Source organism: Dendrobium catenatum, unplaced genomic scaffold (genome assembly GCF_001605985.2).
Source record: "Dendrobium catenatum unplaced genomic scaffold, ASM160598v2 original_scaffold_266825, whole genome shotgun sequence".
In the NCBI taxonomy this organism is placed as follows: Eukaryota; Viridiplantae; Streptophyta; class Magnoliopsida; order Asparagales; family Orchidaceae; genus Dendrobium; species Dendrobium catenatum.
Window position 1 is genome coordinate 205,805 of NW_021585223.1, and position 18,219 is coordinate 224,023.

General features: G+C 36.3%; 1 protein-coding gene across 3 annotated transcripts in view; it reads left to right on the plus strand.

The window, feature by feature from the left end:
* LOC110105829 overlaps positions 1–14,741 on the plus strand; it is a 103,677-nt gene extending 88,936 nt beyond the window's left edge. The window contains exons 9-12 of one of the 3 annotated variants that reach the window (XR_003699924.1): positions 2,858–2,970; positions 3,580–3,838; positions 5,717–5,810; positions 14,201–14,335. Coding sequence is in view for 2 of the 3 variants with exons in the window: in XM_020835478.2 (XP_020691137.1) it covers positions 2,858–2,970; positions 3,580–3,838; positions 14,201–14,503 (675 nt within the window). In the remaining variant the exon portion in view is untranslated. Of the gene's footprint in view, positions 1–2,857; positions 2,971–3,579; positions 3,839–5,716; positions 5,811–14,200 lie in introns of all 3 variants that reach the window. The other 2 variants (XM_020835478.2, XM_020835480.2) reach the window with 2 other exon arrangements.
* Positions 14,742–18,219: the final 3,478 nt, after the last annotated feature.

Consider the following 18,219-nt stretch of genomic DNA (forward strand, 5'->3'; position numbering starts at 1 on the left):
TCTCTCTCTCTCTCTCTCTCTCTATATATATATATAATATTCGCTTTTCTTATATATCTTTTCTTGCATGCCTGAAAATCTTCTTTAAGATGTTCAGAAGGTATGTAAAGTGCATAGTACATGGGATGCATAATATTATGGTGAATCCCTTCGGTGCTGGGAAAAGGCTTGTTGCACGGAGGAATGGTGTTCTCAGTATAGTCCTTATTCTCTGTTGAGGAGTTCAGTTGCTTTCTTTATCGAAATATTTGTATTTAGAGGTACAAATCATTAATAAAAGTTATTATTTTGGCATCTTGAAGGAATACACCAAAGATCATTGAGGTTTTGAGCTCCGATGGTTCAAGCTGCAGCCAGATACCATCCTCTAGAGCAGATCCACTACAAGGTTTGTGAGCTCATGCCATTTCCTGTCAAGAAGAATATTAGAGAAATTTCTATCCTTATAAATTACCCTCTTTATAATAAAAGGGCATTACTTTTAAGAATTGATAGTCAAATCCTCGTTGTTTTTATTTCTTCTTAAATTAAGGACTGGAAAAATACAACAACAACATCAAGTCTTTATCCCACTATGTGGGGTCGGCTACATGAATCCTTTTTCTTCATTGTGTCCTATTAAAAGTCAAATTCTCGTTTAAATCTAATAAAGAAAGGTCATTCCTAATATTTTCTAACCAAGTCTTTTTAGGTCTACCCCTACCTTTCTTAACATAAGTCAAATCTAATACCTCTACTCTCCTAACCGGGTCATCGAAAGGCCGTCGTTTTATGTGGCCAAACCATCTAAGGCGACTCTCTCTAATTTTATCTTCTACTGGAGCTACTCCAACCTTTTCATGTATATGTTCATTTCGTATCTTATCTCTAAGGGTAAAGCCACTCATCCACCTGAGCATCCTCATCTCTGTCACACTTAACTTAGTATTATGCTTCTCTTTTAATGGCCAACATTCGGCACCATAAAGCATTGCAGGCCTCACTATCATCTTATAGAATTTTCCCTTAAGTTTGAGGGGTACATTTCTATCACATAACAAGCCCGATGCATTCCTCCACTTCAATCATCCAACTTGAATTCTGTTGATAATATCCCCATCTATTTCACCATCACTCTGAACAATAGATCCAAGATATCTAAAATGTGTACTCTTATTAATGACTTGATCGCCCAAAGTCACAATCCCTTCAGTAGGTCTATTACTACTAAAATTACACTCCATATATTCTGTTTTAGATCTACTCAAGCGAAAACCTTTAGACTCTAAGGTTGACCTCCATAATTCAAGTTTACCTTCAACTCCCTCTCTAGTCTTATCAACAAGAAGAATATCATCAGCAAAAAGCATACACCAAGGTACATCCTCTTGCAAATGTCTAGTGAGAACATCCATGACTAAAGCAAAAAGATATGGGCTTAAGGCTGATCCTTGATGTAACCCAACCGAAATAGGGAAATACTTGGTCAATCCACCTTGTGTTTGAACACAAGTAATAGCTCCTGCATACATATCTTTAATGATTTGAATATAAGCATTATTGACTCCTTTCTTTTCAAGAACTCTCCATAGCACTTCTCTTGGAACTTTATCATATGCTTTTTCTAAATCAATAAATATCATATGTAGATCCTCCTTATTTTCTCTATATTTCTCCATCAAACCTCTTAATAAATGTATGGCTTCCATAGTCGACCTACCCGGCATGAATCCAAATTGATTTTGAGAAACATTAGTATCATGCCGCAACCTATGCTCCATAACTCGCTTCCATAGTTTTAAAGTATGACACATTAACTTAATACCTCTATAATTTGCACAATCTTGTACATCACCTTTATTCTTAAAAATATGAATTAACACACTCATTCCCCACTCATCTGACATTTTTTTAGTCTTCAAAATAGTATTAAAAAGTTTAGTAAGCCATGAAATTCCTTCATCTCCTAAGCATTTCCACACTTCTATTGGAATATCATCAGGTCCAACAGTTTTTCCACCCTTCATTTTCTTTAAATCCTCTCTAACTTCAGTTTTACTAATACGCCGATAAAAACAGAAATCTTTATTTTCATTTAGGGTGCTAAGGTCATTATAGTCAATCTTATTTTCACAATCTTCATTAAAAAGTTTAGCAAAATATCTCATCCATCTTTGCTGAATATCATCTTCTAAGAAAAGTATTTTTTGATCTTCATCTTTAATACACTTCACTTGAACTAAATCCTTACTACTATCTCTTTGTTTGGCTAACTTATGCATATATCTTTCTCCCTCTTTAATATCTAATCTATTATATAAATCACTAAAAGCTAATGTCTTTGCATCGCATATTGCTTTCTTAGCATCCTTACGAGCAAATAGAAACAACATAATTTAAAAAAAAAATAGTGAATACTCTCAATTAAGAGAATATATTATGTAATAGTAATAAATTGTTTATTAACCACTAGCTTTCCATTATGCTAAATCTCTTTGATAAATATTTATTAACTGCTAACTTTACATTATCATAAATCTCTTTGATAACCACGGTATTTTTTATTTCACATTTTTCTCTTTTTGAGTGCAATTAGGGGGTTGGCTAAAAATATTAGTTGAAACATGATTTAATCTAAGTTTCAAATGATTTCTAAATTGATTCGAGTCTTTTTGATTTTTTGCTTGATTTTTTTTTAGTTGATTTTTTTAGCATAGCTGTTTGCTCAAAAGTTTATTCTTGTTAATCATTTTCATAATCATAGTGATATGTTGCTTACTACATGCTAATTATAGAATCGATCAAAATCAAGTGAAAAGAATATCAACTATTGCCTTGCCTATATTTCAGAGTGATGAATTTCTCCTTTGTGCTACAGGAACTTGTGCTTCCTTGCACCATTCTTGCCCAAAAGTTAGACAAACTTAGGCGCTGGGAGGAGCCAATTTGGACTTTATCCTTCCTTGTGGTTGTATATGTTCTTATATTTAGGTAAGCTACAGTTAGTTTTGATATCTTACGTTCAACTTGTTTAAATGCTATGTTAGGCTAGGATTCAAGGTTTTTGTGTGTGTGTGTGTGTGTTTATAAAACTTCAATCTTTAGAACATAGTAAAACAATTACTTTGTATTTTATTCTGGTAAAATTAATTTTAGTGCTTAGCATCTGATTATGGTTTGTTATGGCCTTTTCTAAACGAGAAATGCTATTCATATGGCCTTTTTGGTGCATGATATGTATAGCTGTCCTTTCTAAGCATATAAAATCAATTGGATTTGCTGGAATTGTAAGATTTATTTTAGCTATGGGTACATGTAGCAAGTACTGTTACCTTAGCAGAAACATTGCCAGAATATGGGAATTTTCTGCAGCTGAAATCTTATGCAGTTTTGGCAAGGTGTAGTTATTTAATGTTTATCTGAATCGAGAACTGGATTCTGGAAATTCATTCCTCAGTTTGAGTCTGAGGCTGTATTTTGCAAATCCACGTTTCTATGTCCATTTGAACACCGTTCAGTATGTAACGCAATGTCTTTCTATTCATTTACTAATTTTCATAATCATAACTTTGCTAATACATCCTTTTCTACTGCTCTTAGTAGAAACCTACTACCCTATGCATTCCCTGTGATGCTGGTTATCAGCTCTGCTACTATGCTACTGCTGAAGGGCCTGAAAGAGCAAGGCAGATTGGGAAGATCTTTTGGCAAAGTAACAATACGTGATCAACCACCCTCGAACACAATCCAGAAAATTGTAGCTCTTAAAGAAGCTATTTCTGATATAGAAAATCGTCTTCAGAGTCTGAACATTTCACTTCTCAAGTTTAGGACAATTGTTTTAGCAGGCCAACCTGAGGTATGCTGCAAATTAAACTCTTTTTTTGTTTGTTATTAGCACACAAAGATTCATAACTTTATGCGGCCTTCCGTTCTATTTGAAAAACATCAGAAAATTCTGGTGTTTTATCTCCAAAAAAATCCGAAAGTTCTGCTATTAAATTTGCAATAAAATCAGAATGGTTTCCTGAATAGACCATAAAAAGTCTGATCTGAGACGAATGAGAACATTATGAGTTGAAGGCCTATATTAATGAACATACTAGAGATAATATCCATGCCTTATACTATTTATGATGCGAAAGTAGGATTTAACTTCAAAGTCACCATATTCATATAATTCTAATTATTTGAAAGTGTATTTTTATTGTGTTGTTTAAAATGCATATGGTTTTCCGCTCATTATGTATGTTGATTCACCATTTTTCTGAAAGCTTACTCTTTAGAAGCCTCTCTTCATCAAATTCATAGTGATATGGTCTGTTTGAATGATTTGACTAGAAACATAATTTCAGTGTTTTTTGCTTTATGTCAGTCTGAAAATTCAAAGTATGTATATATTCCAAGTATATAGAGTATGCATTACTAGGCAGATATCTTGTAGTTTTGCTTGTCAAACATGCTGCAAAGAAAATGTTGACTTGGTGGTTACTTTGTTTTTTTACTTCCTATATGACACTAGTAGTGAAGTCAATTTTGGAAAATTAAGCGTAAGAGAAATAGGGATGTTTTAATGTGTGATAAATTATAAAAGATAGATTAGGAAATGATTATATTGTATAGACAACAATGGTAGCTTCTATTAAAGTTAAGTTGGACGTGTATAAAGAATAGTTGATAAAACTAATAACGAAGCATCAAGAAAGATAAATTATAGAGCAATGACAACATCGATGGAAGTTTTGCAAAAAGATTTGTGTAACATTGGTTTAAAACCTTCTGCTACACTATTCAAGCATGACTGAAGAACGAAGATTTATAAAATCAACTCCATTAATCTAGGATATGGCTAATAATGATGATGATGCTTTTTATTGTTAGGACTATAGTATCTTTATTTGATGAAGTAAAACTTTTGCCATGTAAAATTGATTTAGGAATCTGTTAACAAAATTTTTTGGAAGTTGTGCAAAAAGATTTGTGTAGCATTGGTTTAAAACGTTCTGCTACACTATGCAAGCATGACTGAACAACTCCATTAATCTAGGATATGGCTATAAATGATTATGATGCTATTTATTGTTAGGACTATAATATCTTTATTTGATGAATTAAAACTTTTGGCATGTCAAATTGATTTAGAAATCTGTTAACAAAATATTTTGGAGTTTTATGGAACCCTCCAAAGCATTTCAGAAGCTTCATGCTTTCAGGAGTTTCCAATTGATACCCAGAGGCTTCAAAATGGATGAAGGGAATATTTTTCATGGTGTTTAGCAAGTAGAGCACGCACAAACATGAAAAGGGGCCATGTAGTAGAAAAGTCAAAATAGTGCGAAATAAAAAAAAAGGCTTAAATTTTGGAGTCAAGATTGAATTGTATAAGAAAACCTCATTTACTTTGCTATGTCCATGTATATGGAGGAGATTTCCAAGAGATTTAATGTTTTTTCTTGCTTTTAGAATCTGTTCCTATTTTTTTGCTTTCTTTGAACCTTGAGTTTGAATTGCTATTTTAAATTTCTTTCTTTTAATTTGTATTTAGAGGATCATGCACTCATCATATGAAAGCTAATCAAGAATTTCTGTGCTTTGATCCTTGCCTCACCAAACCCTGTCTCTCTTCATCTTTTTTATCTCTATATCCATTAGTCGTAAGATGGAAAAATTGATATCCCCTTCTTCTTAAGCTCTATCCCACTTCAAATATGTATAACCATCTCTTTGCATGCCCAAGGACTTAGAGATGTTTGGAGGAGTGCAATTGCAATGAAAATGAAGAGCAAGCCCTAGACCATCAAGAAAGGAAGGAAGAACTATATATTCTGAAGGTAGACAAGTTGGAGTTCTAGTTTTCATTATATCGGATACATATATTTTCCAATTACCAATTTAATCAATCTATTATGTTCAGCAAGCTCAATCATATCATAATCATCAGCCATTCACATTCATCAATTATTTGAAACCTTGATAGCTCCCTTATTTTGTGTTCTAGTAGATTATTTAAGTGGTGATTTATTGGGTTGACATTAGTTCAACCTTTTGTAGTTAGATCTACAAAACCAAATCACAAATAGAAGCTTCAATAATGCCTGATTGGCAACTTAACTCATGGATATCCAATTGCTACATGTCATCAAGAAGGATATAAGGCCAATATACATTTTGTCACAATATCGTTCTCAATTTTCAAGGGCAATGAGTACATGTAAAATGGTGAAAACCTGTACAATACTTACCATCAATGAACCTTTCAGGCTAATGAGTTGATAATATCACAAGGGTGAAATTGCAACATTGTTGCTACTATTACTACTACTGCAACAACAACATCATCATCATCATGCCTTTATCTCACTGTGAGGTCGACTACATGAATTATTTTTCTCCATTGTGTCCGTCAAACTTAAAACCTAAAGTTAGGATTGATTGTCCTAAAAAACAAACTAAAGTGTGTGCTATCCTGTGCGGGTGTCAAACTATTAGGTTTTAAATTTCATTTTCTAATTTTGATTTTATTTAATATCCGAGGTTTGTTTAAGTTCAACTATTAGTGTGTTAAGATTCAATTAAAATTTTAAGATTTATTGTTTGAGTTATAATTTTATGTTCTTAAGAAAAAATTTGTGAACAAATTTTATTATCTTCGGACTCTATTTAGTATTTAGTAATAATCACTAACACAAAAACAAAAATGCAATTATTTCACCTAAGAAGGTTGATTTTTATCTTTTTTAATACTTAAAGATTTTATTTCAAGTGTGTTGGGTTGGTTTTAGGAAAGTTTATTAAAGTTTTAATTATATTTAATTATATTTTGATTTAGGTTTGATTTTTAATTCTATATTGATTCCTTTCTTAATTAACATTTTGAATTTAATTAATTTTAATTCTTTAATTCTTTTACTTTATTTAGCCCCTTAAGGATCTATAAAGGAAGCTTTAATTCTAAATTTTATTTTGTTTTATTCGATGTGGGTTATTGTTCGTTACAATTTTAGGAATTCAAATGAATTTATTATATATTTATATGATTTTTTAAAATGTTAATGAATTATCTAATTTTAGGTCTTTAGGGGATTTATTTAATTTGAGGATGGAAATGAGATGTTAATTATTTGTTATGATTTTATATGCTTCTAGAAATTTATTGAGAGGTTTGATGGAGACTTATAGAGAGAACAAGAAGGATCTACATATTAAAAAAAGGCGGATCTACATATGATATTTATTGATTTAGAGAAAGCATTTGATAAAGCTTCAAGAGAAGTGCTATGGAGATTTATAGAAAAGAAGGGGGTCAATAATGCTTTATATTTAAGTCATTAAGGATATGTATGTAGGAGATGTTACTTGTGTCCAGACACAAGGTAGTTTGACCAAGTATTTTCCTATTTCAATTGGATTACATCAAGGATTAGCCTTAAGCCCATATCTTTTTGCTTTAGTCTTGCATGTTCTCACTAGACATTTGCAAGAGGTTGTACACTTGTGTATGCTCATTTTGAATTATAATATAAATAGTATAACTGATGATAATTCAGATCATTCTTCTGAAACTTCAGAAATAGCTATGAATGGATTAATAGAAGCAGTTGATCGTTGGAATAACCAATAATGCAAAATATTCCAAATACTGCGAACATATATTAGAAATAGGAAAAGTTAGTATGAGTAGAGAATGTTTATATTGTAAATATTATCCTAATAATAATCATGGATATCAATGCCAAAAAAGTCTCAAAATTTTCCAGAAGCGACTCTGAAGGCGCATTTGGCGGGGTTGAGTCGTATATTGTAACGTCTCAACAAATGGAAACAATTCTTCAAGTCGAAGAAATGTTGAGACTTTTCGAGACTCTTCACCAACATGTCGTCCACGTACACCTCCATATTATGTCCAATAAGGGTTTTGAAAACGTTATTCATAAGGCGTTGATAAGTTGCTCCAGCATTCTTGAGCCTGAAGGGCATCACTCGATAACAATACAACCCTCTGTCTATTTGAAATGCTGTCGCTTCTTCATCAGTCAGATTCATCTTGATTTGGTTGTAATCAGAGTAGGCGTCCATGAAACTCAACATCTGATGTCCAGAGGTGGTATCGACTAACTGGTCGATAGGAAGCGGAAAGCTTTCCTTTGGGCAGGCTTTATTGAGATCTTTATAGTCTATACGCATCCTCCATGCTCCACTCCCCTTTCGAACCATGACAACATTTGCCAGCCAAGTAGGATAGTGCACCTCTCGAATGAATCCGGCTTCTAAGAGTTTGTCAACTTTTTTTCCGATCACTTGCTAGCGATCTGGTGCAAAATTCTGTTTCTTCTGGATGATTGGTTTGCATGCCGGATTGACTTTAAGGGAGTGTACAATTACTTCGGGGTCAATCACGGGCATATCCGCCGGGATCCATGCGAAAACATCCTGATTTTCTGGTAGAAAATCTGTTAATTCTTTCTTTTCGTCGTCTGAGAGAAGTGATCCAATCTGTATTGTCTTTGAAGGATATTTTTCAGTGATAGACACAGTAGTGAGTTCTTCTACGGGGGAAGCTCTCTAAGGATGTCCTCGTTCCGGAGATCAAAGTCCTCAATGCTTAAAGTATCCGTCAGGCGTGCTTTGACCTGCCTGAGATAGCAGGTTTGTGCTATTTGTTGATCTCCGCACACCACACTAACTTCTGTCGGAGTGTGAAACTTCAGCTTGAGGTGAGGGATAGAGGCGACATTCCCCAAAAATTGACTGGAGTGGCCTCCCAAAGATAGCGTTGTAAGCCGATTCAGACTTTACAACGACGAACTGGACAGAGTGTGTAGATTGCCGGGGGAATTCTCCAAGCACAACTAGGAGACTGATTATCCCTTCTGCACGTACAGGTCGATTATCAAACCCGTATAGAGGACTTGCCGCGGGTTGAAGCTTCTCTCTTGTGAGACCCATATTGAGGAAGGTAGAGTAGAACAGGGCATCCACGGAGCTACCATTGTCCACCAGAATTCTCTTAACATTGTAGCATGGGTCACCTATGCCTGCATTGATAAAAAGCCAATCTTGGTGAGGGATTTTTACTCCCTCCAAGTCGGAATCATCAAAGGTGATGGCATGATCTACATGAGCTTTTTTTGGAGTTGGAATTTCATCTACGGCCAAAAAGACTTTATCGGATAACAAAGGGCCTCCGGTTATTGTCTCAATTTCTCCAATTGCTATTCGGTTATTCACCGGTGGCCTTTGTTGTCGATCTTTGTCCCCCCAGCGGGACGAGTTTCCTCTCGGGTAGGTGGATCCCGAATAAACTACCGAAGATAGCCTTAACGAATAAGCCTTTCAATTTCCTCCTTCAGTTGTCTACAGGCTTCGGTAGTGTGGCCACGACTACGATAAAAGTGACAGTATTGATCCTGATTTCCTATGTTCGGCTTCAAGGGATATGGCCATTTTACCGTATCTTGATCTCGAACAGCCATTAACACATTTGCTCGAGATGTATTGAGAGGAGTGTACTCTTTCTCCTGTCGAGGTTCTCGTCGTGGCAATGGAGGCCTCGGGGGCAGATTGTTTTTCCATTGCTTCTTTCGTTGTGAAGAAGAATTATCTCTGTCCCTGGTGCACCCTTGTGCTTTCTAGTAGATTATTCAAACTGTTTCCTATGGGCGTTTATAGCCTCGTCCGTCGAGATTTGAGCTTCTACCCAGTGAATTAAATCGGCATACGAAGGAACAATGTCGCGCATAAGTACTGAATAGAAGGGGCCAGGGCGAAGGCCTCCAAGGAATACTCCTCTCAACAGTTCAGGATCTACTCCTGGGATTTGTCGAGCTTCAGTGGATAATTGCTGAAAATACTCCTTCAACGATTCTCCCTCATTTTAGTGGATCCCAGAGAGGTGAGAAGAATCCTTAGCAATTCTTCGGTTAGCTACGAACTGCTCGACAAAAGCTTTTTCCAATTTTACAAATGAGTGGATCGTTCCCGACTGAAGCGAATAAAACCACGTTCGAGCCTGTCCTTTGAGGGTGGCAGAAAAGACTTGGCAGAGGAGGGCATCTGAGGCTCGCTAAATGTGCATAATGGTTCTGTAGTGGTCGATATGCTTCTACGGGTCGGACGTTCCGTCGTAAGACTCGATGCTGGTAGTTTAAATCTAGCCGGAATGGGATGCTGTACTATGGCCTCAGTTAGAGGTGATGACTCCTGGAAGTCTCTCTGTCGGAGAGTTTGTCTCACATCCCTTAAGGGGAATTCTTCCTGCACCAATTTTCGCAGTTCATGACGTAGAACATTGTGAGAAAGCTCAGCAATGTGTGGTTGGGCTGAGTCTTCCGGGAGATCTGGAAGAACGCGAGGCTGCCGAGTTAAGGGCGGAGGATGTGTAGAACTTGCTGTATCAGCAAGTTCGTTATCCTATCGTAACTGAGAATGTCTTCTAGGTGGAGGAAGACGAATTTCTGTTTGAAGATGTTCGAATTGAACATCTTCAGCCCGTGGTGGATCCTAAGGGAGAACTTCCTCCCGTTGTGCTAATGCCGGCTGTCGATTCTGTCGCAGGAGTTGAAGGATCTCGTTCTGAGATTCTTCCATCTTCCAGATTCTTTCTTCTAAAGGTCCCGAGGTCGCTTCTCTGGCAGCATTCTACCCCCCAGGATGAAAAGAGGCAGACATCGGGCGTCTGTGATTGCAGACTGATTTCTGGATTGGTGGGAGTTAGAGCGAGAAGCTCCAACTATGCGACTACTACGTCTGTTAACCATTGCAACAATACTTGAAGTTTGTGGGATAGTGTTTCCCACAGACGGCGCCAAACTGTTGCGGGCTAGAATATACGCGGCGGTAGAGTTTGTAAATACGCGTCTGAGCGTTATACGAGTATTCAGCACACAAACAGAAAAAAGAATGAACACCAGGTTTTTTACGTGGAAAACCCGGAAGAGGGAAAAAACCACGGGGCCACGCCCAGTTGAAATAATTCCACTAGTATTTGTTTGAAGTACAAAGACCGATTCGTCTCACAAGTTGAGACAATCAGTTTACAATCAGCTTCTAATAAAGTTACAAAGTTCTGCAAAATCCCTCAGTTTCCCGAAAATCCGGCAGAGTTCCGGCGTATTCAGGCGGCGGGAAGAGCTCCTGCGGTGGTCGAGGAGGAGAGGATTCTCCCTTTCTCCTTTCTTCCACTCTCTTCACTTGAGTCCCCTTTGTGAAGAATGAGGGATCTATTTATAGTTTTTCTGGAGTGGCATGGCTCGTAAATAGTCGTGAGATCAGGGGCGAATAGGGAGTGGTCGAATGGACGGCCGATATTGATTCCTACGACCGTGCACCGTTCGTTGGACATTTGAAGGGCTTAGTGATGTCGGAATTCGGCGATCTTGGGCTTGTTGGATTCGTCTCGTCGAGCCGTTCGATTTGAGTATAAGCTCGTTAAAATCGGAGACCGTTTGGTAACGCAAATTATGGTTTGAACCTTCCAACAGCGCTTTGGGTCCTTGATTTGGACCTATTTGGGCTCGGGTTGGGTTGAATTTGGTGTCGTTGGGTTCGTATTTCTGAGACGCTCAGTTTTACTGTAAGCTAGCTGAAATCGGAGTTCGGGTGCTTCCGGATTTAATTTTTGAAGTTTCCGGGTTGATTTTTTCATCGAGATTCGTGCCCGATCAAGATTATTTCATGATGATGTATCAATTTTAAATACTAATTAAATGTTAAATGAGTGGAGAATGAGTGTGTTGATTCCTATTTTTAAGAATAAAGGTGATGCACAAGATTGTGCGAATTATAGAGAAATTAAGTTAATATGTCATACTTTAAAGTTATGGAGCATAGGTTGCGGCATGATACTAACGTTTCTCAAAATCAATTTGGATTCATGCCGGGTAGGTTTACTATGGAAGCTATACATTTATTGAGAGTTTTGATGGAGAAGTATAGAGAGAATAAGGAGGATCTACATTTGATATTTATTGATTTAGAGAAATCATATGGTGAAGTTCCAAGAGAAGTGGTATGGAGAGTTCTAGAAATGAAAGGTTAATAATGTGTATATTCAAGTCATTAAAGATATGTATGTAGTAGTTGTTACTTGTGTCCAGACACAAGGTGGTTTAACCAAGTATTTTCCTATGTCAGTTGGATTACATCAAGGAACCTTAAGCCCGTATCTTTTTGCTTTAGTCTTGGATGTTCTCACTAGATATTTGCAAGAGGTTTTACCCTATTGTATGCTTTTTGCTGATGATATTCTTCTTGTTGATAAGACTGAAGAGGGAGTAGATTTAAAACTTTTAGTAATATCTAGTTTTTTCAACCCACATATTCATTCTTTTCTTTTTCTCTTCTTTCAGTCTTCCCAATTCCCAATTCTCTTGATGGGTCTCCAGATCAGAATCTTCGTAAACTGGGCTATCTTGATCTTGATAGCGTGCCTCTTTAAAGTGAAATTCATCCTTTGTTTTTTCCTTTGATCGTTGATTTCTCACTTTTCATATCATGACATAAGTAAGCAGTTCTAAAGGCTTTCGTTTGAGTAGATTTAAAACTGAATATATGGAATGTACTTTTAGTAATAATGGTTCTAGTAAAATGATTGTGATTTTGTGTGATTTAATCATTAATAAGAGTACATGTTTTTTAGATATCTTGGGTCTATTGTTCAGAGTGATGGTGAAACAAATGAGGATATTATTAGTAGAATTCAAGTTGGATGGTTGGAGTGGAGGAATGCATTGAACTTGTTGTGTGATAGAATAGTCCCCCTCAAACTTAAGAGAAAATTTTATAAGATGGTGGTTAGACCTGCAATGTTTTATGGTGCATAATGTTTGCCATTAAAACATAAGCATAATATTAAGTTTAGTATTGCAGAGACGAGGATGCTCAATTGGATGAGTGGCTTTACTCTTAGAGACAGGATACGAAATGAGCATACATGAACAGGTTGGAGCTCCAATGGAAGATAAGATTAGAGAGAGTCGCCTTAGATGGTTTGGTCACAAAAAATGGCAGCCTTCCGATGACACGGTTAGGAAAGTAGATATATTAGATTTGAGATTTTGATGTATGTTAAGATGGGTAGAGGTAGACCTAAAAAGACTTGGTTAGAAAATATTAAAAATGACCTTTTTTATTAGATTTAAATGAGAATTTAACTTTTAATAGGGCTCAATGGAGAAAAAGTATTCATGTAGCCGACCCCACATAGTGGGATAAAAGGCTTGATGTTGTTGTGGTGGTGGTAAAAAAAATTTCACGATGACCTTCTATTAAAACAACTTTATAATATTACAATCTTAAAATGATTTATGTGATTATTTTAATTTATTAACATTGGATATGCAGTTAATAAAATATGAAGAAGATTCCCAGGGCGACTAAGGTTGATGATGTTATCTTCACAATCACTGAAGATTCTTTCATCTCTTTTAGGAAAAAAATCTATTTTCCTAATGATCTGGTGATGAAGGTGCCGGCAAGATCTGAACGTGCCTGCTTCCCTCCCCCGAGATACGTGACGGTGTACGAGTTCAGTTTGCGAGCGAGGTTGCGGTTTTTGCCGCCTCTTGAATTCCATTTTTTTTTCTTGCTCTCTTATTCTTCCTCTCCCACTCTAGCATAGACTACCTACTCACATTTATGCATCTCAATTCTCTCCCTTCTTCCCCTTTCCCTCTCACCCTATTCCCCCTTGACAAGCTCAATAGGTAGAACTGAGGGGTAACTGCTCTAGGTAGGGCCCCATGAAGTTTCCCCTTCAAAAGTTTCCCACTTAAAAAATCCTACTTTTTTCTCCTTTTTGCGTGTATGCATTCGATTGCTAAACTCTTTCATCCTTACAGATTGCGGAATCTCTTCTAACACGCAACAATGGTGAACACAATGTTTGTATTGTAATTTCAACTTTAAATCAAGCAACCAGACAGGAAAATTTACTGCAGACCGTTTAAATGCATATCATCACAGAAGCTTTAGACAATGTGATCCTACAGTATTGCTGGTGGTAAAAAGCAACATGCATGATATTTTCCTGCTAACAATACTACAGTAAATAGTGTTATGAGAAGCTTTTGCCAGGTTGTAAATGTTAAAGCAATATTGTAGTAGTTAAAATTATTTCCATTCGCATTGAAAAAATTGTTCTGTCTAATGATCATACTATCAATTGTTTATAAACCTTTTCATGGACTTGTGTAACTGTTCTTTTATCTTTTGATATTTTCAGGTAACAAATGAGGTTGCTCTATTGCTGCTTGGTGGTGCAATTATTCTTATCTTCATTCCATTCAAGTATATTGCTGCCTTTATTGTTCTTGATCTTTTTACAAGAGAAGTCGAATTCCGAAGAGAGATGACAAAGAAGTTCATGAACTTTTTAAGAGAGAGATGGGCTGCTGTTTATGCTTCTCCTGTTGTTGTACTGCCATATGAAAATAAAGAAGATGGCTCTACGGACAATGATGCTAAGATAAGTGATGGATCTAACTCACAGGGCCTTCAAACTAATCTAAATAACTCCAAGCCCTAGCAGCATGGGAGATTTCTGCTATGTAAAATGTGTAACTATTTCTGTGAATAAATTAATGTGATAAAGCTGATGATTCTTTTACTACGTAATATTCAAAGATATGCAATGTCCAACACATGCAGGAAATGATATGCGTCTTACATACATCTCATACGTACATCGAATATGTATTTAATATGCTATTGATTGGTGTGTCGATAAAAATAAATAAATAAAGGATGCATGCATTGAATACATCTATCTCAGGTTTCATGAAATAATGGAGATTGAAATAGTGATGATGAGAATGATGAAATTGCTTATTAGAACAAGTTGAAAATATCCATTCGAGTTCAGACATGTGATGCTTACAACAAGCTTTTGTTTGTTTTGGTAACTTTTATGGGGATAGAGTTAGGGATAAAAATAATAAGGTATGAGGTGCAGGCTCGGTGGCCTTTGTTTTGTCCCTTAAACCTTGTAGAAACGTAACAGCTGAGGATTGATATGATTTTCTTAAGAAATTGCTTCCTTATCTTTGTTCGGTGCAATGCAGAGAATTCTGAACTTCCAAAGACAGGAACAAATTTATGTCGTTTTCATATCATGCTTGCAAAATGAAGTTGTGCATTTAATTAACAAAACCAATTTTTTATTTTATAAAGGAGTACGTTTTTTTTTTGTTCTTTTCAAGTTTTTCGTTGATGAAAAAGGAATATGCACGTTACATTTGATTATATTATATTAACTTTATTCTTTATTGAATGCCCAAATTTTTTATTTTGTTGCGTTTAAATTAATATTATAATCATTGTGATTGCATCTTATTTTATTGTTCTCAATTTTTTTTATAAGTTTAAACTTTTTTGAATATTTTATGAGTTTTATTAGAACCATTGTTTTAAAATTGGATCAGACGGTTTGATTAATTTGACTGTGAACCTGACAAGTTGTTAGTTCGGTCTAGTTAGAGAACCAGTTTCTCACCGAACCAAATAGAATCAATTTGGACTGGTATTTCAGTCGGAAAATTCTGGCTGGTTCAATATATATTATTTTTATTTCAATCAAATTTGTCATCTTAAAATTTTAAATTAAGTAGCTATTAGCTTGCAACAACATTAATTTTATAAGTTAATTTAAACTATTTAATATGCATATAATTATATTTGAAATACATATAATTAATTGAGCTTTTTAGTAAGCTTTATATTGAGCTTTAATTGAGCTTATTCGTGAACTTTAATTAAAGTAGTTATGAATTTTTTGTTAAAATTTTAATTATTATGTAATTTAAATTATATTTGAAATTTTTTAGTATTTATTGTGCCATCCGGTTCAACTCAGATTTGCTCCTAGTTAAACCATCGAATCCTGAGCTTCTCCTTTTGATTTGTTATTTGGTCTGATTTTCACTACCTCAATTAGAACCTTTAATTCAACTAATCAAAAAATTATGTTGATCAGGCACGAATCTCGAGGAAAAATCAAGTTGGGAACTTCAAAAATTAAATCAAAGACTATCTGAACTTTGATTTCAGCAAATTTACAGTCGAACCAACAACATCAAATTTGACTCAATCAAGCCAAAATGAGTCCAAATTAAAGTCCTAAAACGCATTTGGAAGGTTCAATCAATAATTTGGATTATCAAATAGTTTCCAAATGTGACATGCTTTTAGTCAAATCGAGTGGCTCGACGAGATGAATCCAATGAGCCTAAGATCGTTAAATTTTGATATCATTAAGGCATTCAAATACCAAATAAGCAGTCCATGATTGAGGGAATCCACATCAGCCGTCCATTCAAAACACTTCAAAATTACCCTTGATCTTCATCTTATTTATTGGTCATGCCACTCTCATAATACTATAAATATATCCCTCTTTCCTCTTTGAGAGGGGCGCGGGGTAGGCCCCCGAAGTAAAGAGGGAAAGAAGATAGGACTTTCTTCAGACTTCCCACCCGACGCCATACTTGCGCCCATCGCCGAACTTCCGACCGTCTATAGATTTTTGCCCGACGTCAGACTTTCTCCCGTTGCTAGACTTCTGCCCATTGTCAGACTTTCATCGGACTTCTACCCAATATTGGACTTCTACCGTTGACTGACTTTCATCGAACTTCTAACATACACCAAACTTTTGCTCATCATCAGACTTTCGTTGAACTTCTAATCGACATCAGACTTTCACCCGTTGATGGACTTTCATCGGACTTTTAACTAACATCGAACTTCCACTCGTTATCAGATTTTTACCCGATGTCGGACTTCCGATTGTCGGCGTACTTTCATCAGACTTCTACCCGATGTCGAACTTCTGCCAGTCGTAGGATTTTAACTCGTCATCAGGCTTCCTCCTGTCATCAAACTTTCGTTGGACTTCTACCATACACCGAACTTTAGTTCGTCGCCAGACTTGTCACAACCCGACCCGATCCGAGACGGATCCCGCTCGCACCGTGCCAATCGGCCTGGCCGAAGTCCTCGATCGGCCTGGACGATGCTTACAGAAAATCACCTGGAGCAAATTTGGGCAAATTCTGGAGCAAATTCTCAACTGATCGTCCCAGGACGATCCCAGATCGTCCTGGACGATCCTGGAGCAGATTTTTGATATTACAAGACTTTTGTCTGACTTCTACTCGACGTCGAACTTCCATCCGTCTCCAGACTTTTGCCAGTAGTCGGACTTTCGTCAAACTTCTACCGGATGCTGAACTTCCGCCCATTGCTAGACTTCTATCCTTTGTCAGACTTTCGTCGGAGTTATGCGTGATGCCAAACTTCCACCCATCGTCAAATTTTTACCTAACGTCAGACTTCCGCCCGTCGCTGGAGTTCTGCCCATCGCCTAACTTTCATCAAACTTCTACCTGACGCCGAACTTTTGCCCGTCGTTAGATTGTGGTCGGACTTCTACCCGATGTTAGACTTCTGCTCATCGTCGGATTCCTACCCAATGTCAGACTTCCCCCCGTCAACTATCCTCTGACCACCGTTGCTAGACAATGACGTTTCCAACCTACATTTCCAGCCAAATATGGTCCTTTCAACATCTATCATTATCGAGTACGATCCTTATGACCTTTATCATTAAACAACAGACCTTCCAACCTCCGTCACCCACCGTCTATGGTCTTTTTGACCTCCGTCGCTATACAACAGTCTTTATGACCTCTGTCTCATGTCAACTACAGTTCTTCCGGCCTCCGTCGCCAGATAATGTTCTTTCCGACCTTCGTTGCCACATACTATGATCCTGTCGACCAAACTAGCACATCGATATTGATTCTTCCAATTTTCAACATGTAAATCATTCTATATGATGTATATTTATTACATCAAGCCAATGGATTCTCTCTAATATATCACAAGCCGGCCCGGCTAGCCCGAAATAACGGGGCGGGAATAGATGATCGTACAGAAAACACATGTAAACCATAATCAATTTCATTTAACTTTTATAACAGAACATGAACATCATCCATTAATATATGAAAGAGCCACTAATAATCAATTTCATTTAACTTTTAAAACAGAACATGAACATCATCCATTAATATATGAAAGAGCCACTAAAAACATCAAATCAAAGTGTTTCAATTTGTTTCTTCTCACACAAAACTAAAAACATAAACATCCACAATTACATAAACTTCAACAAACTGTTCAGATACAAACAACTAACTCAAACTAAAAATAGTAAACATAAAACATTTCTTCCTGAGGTCC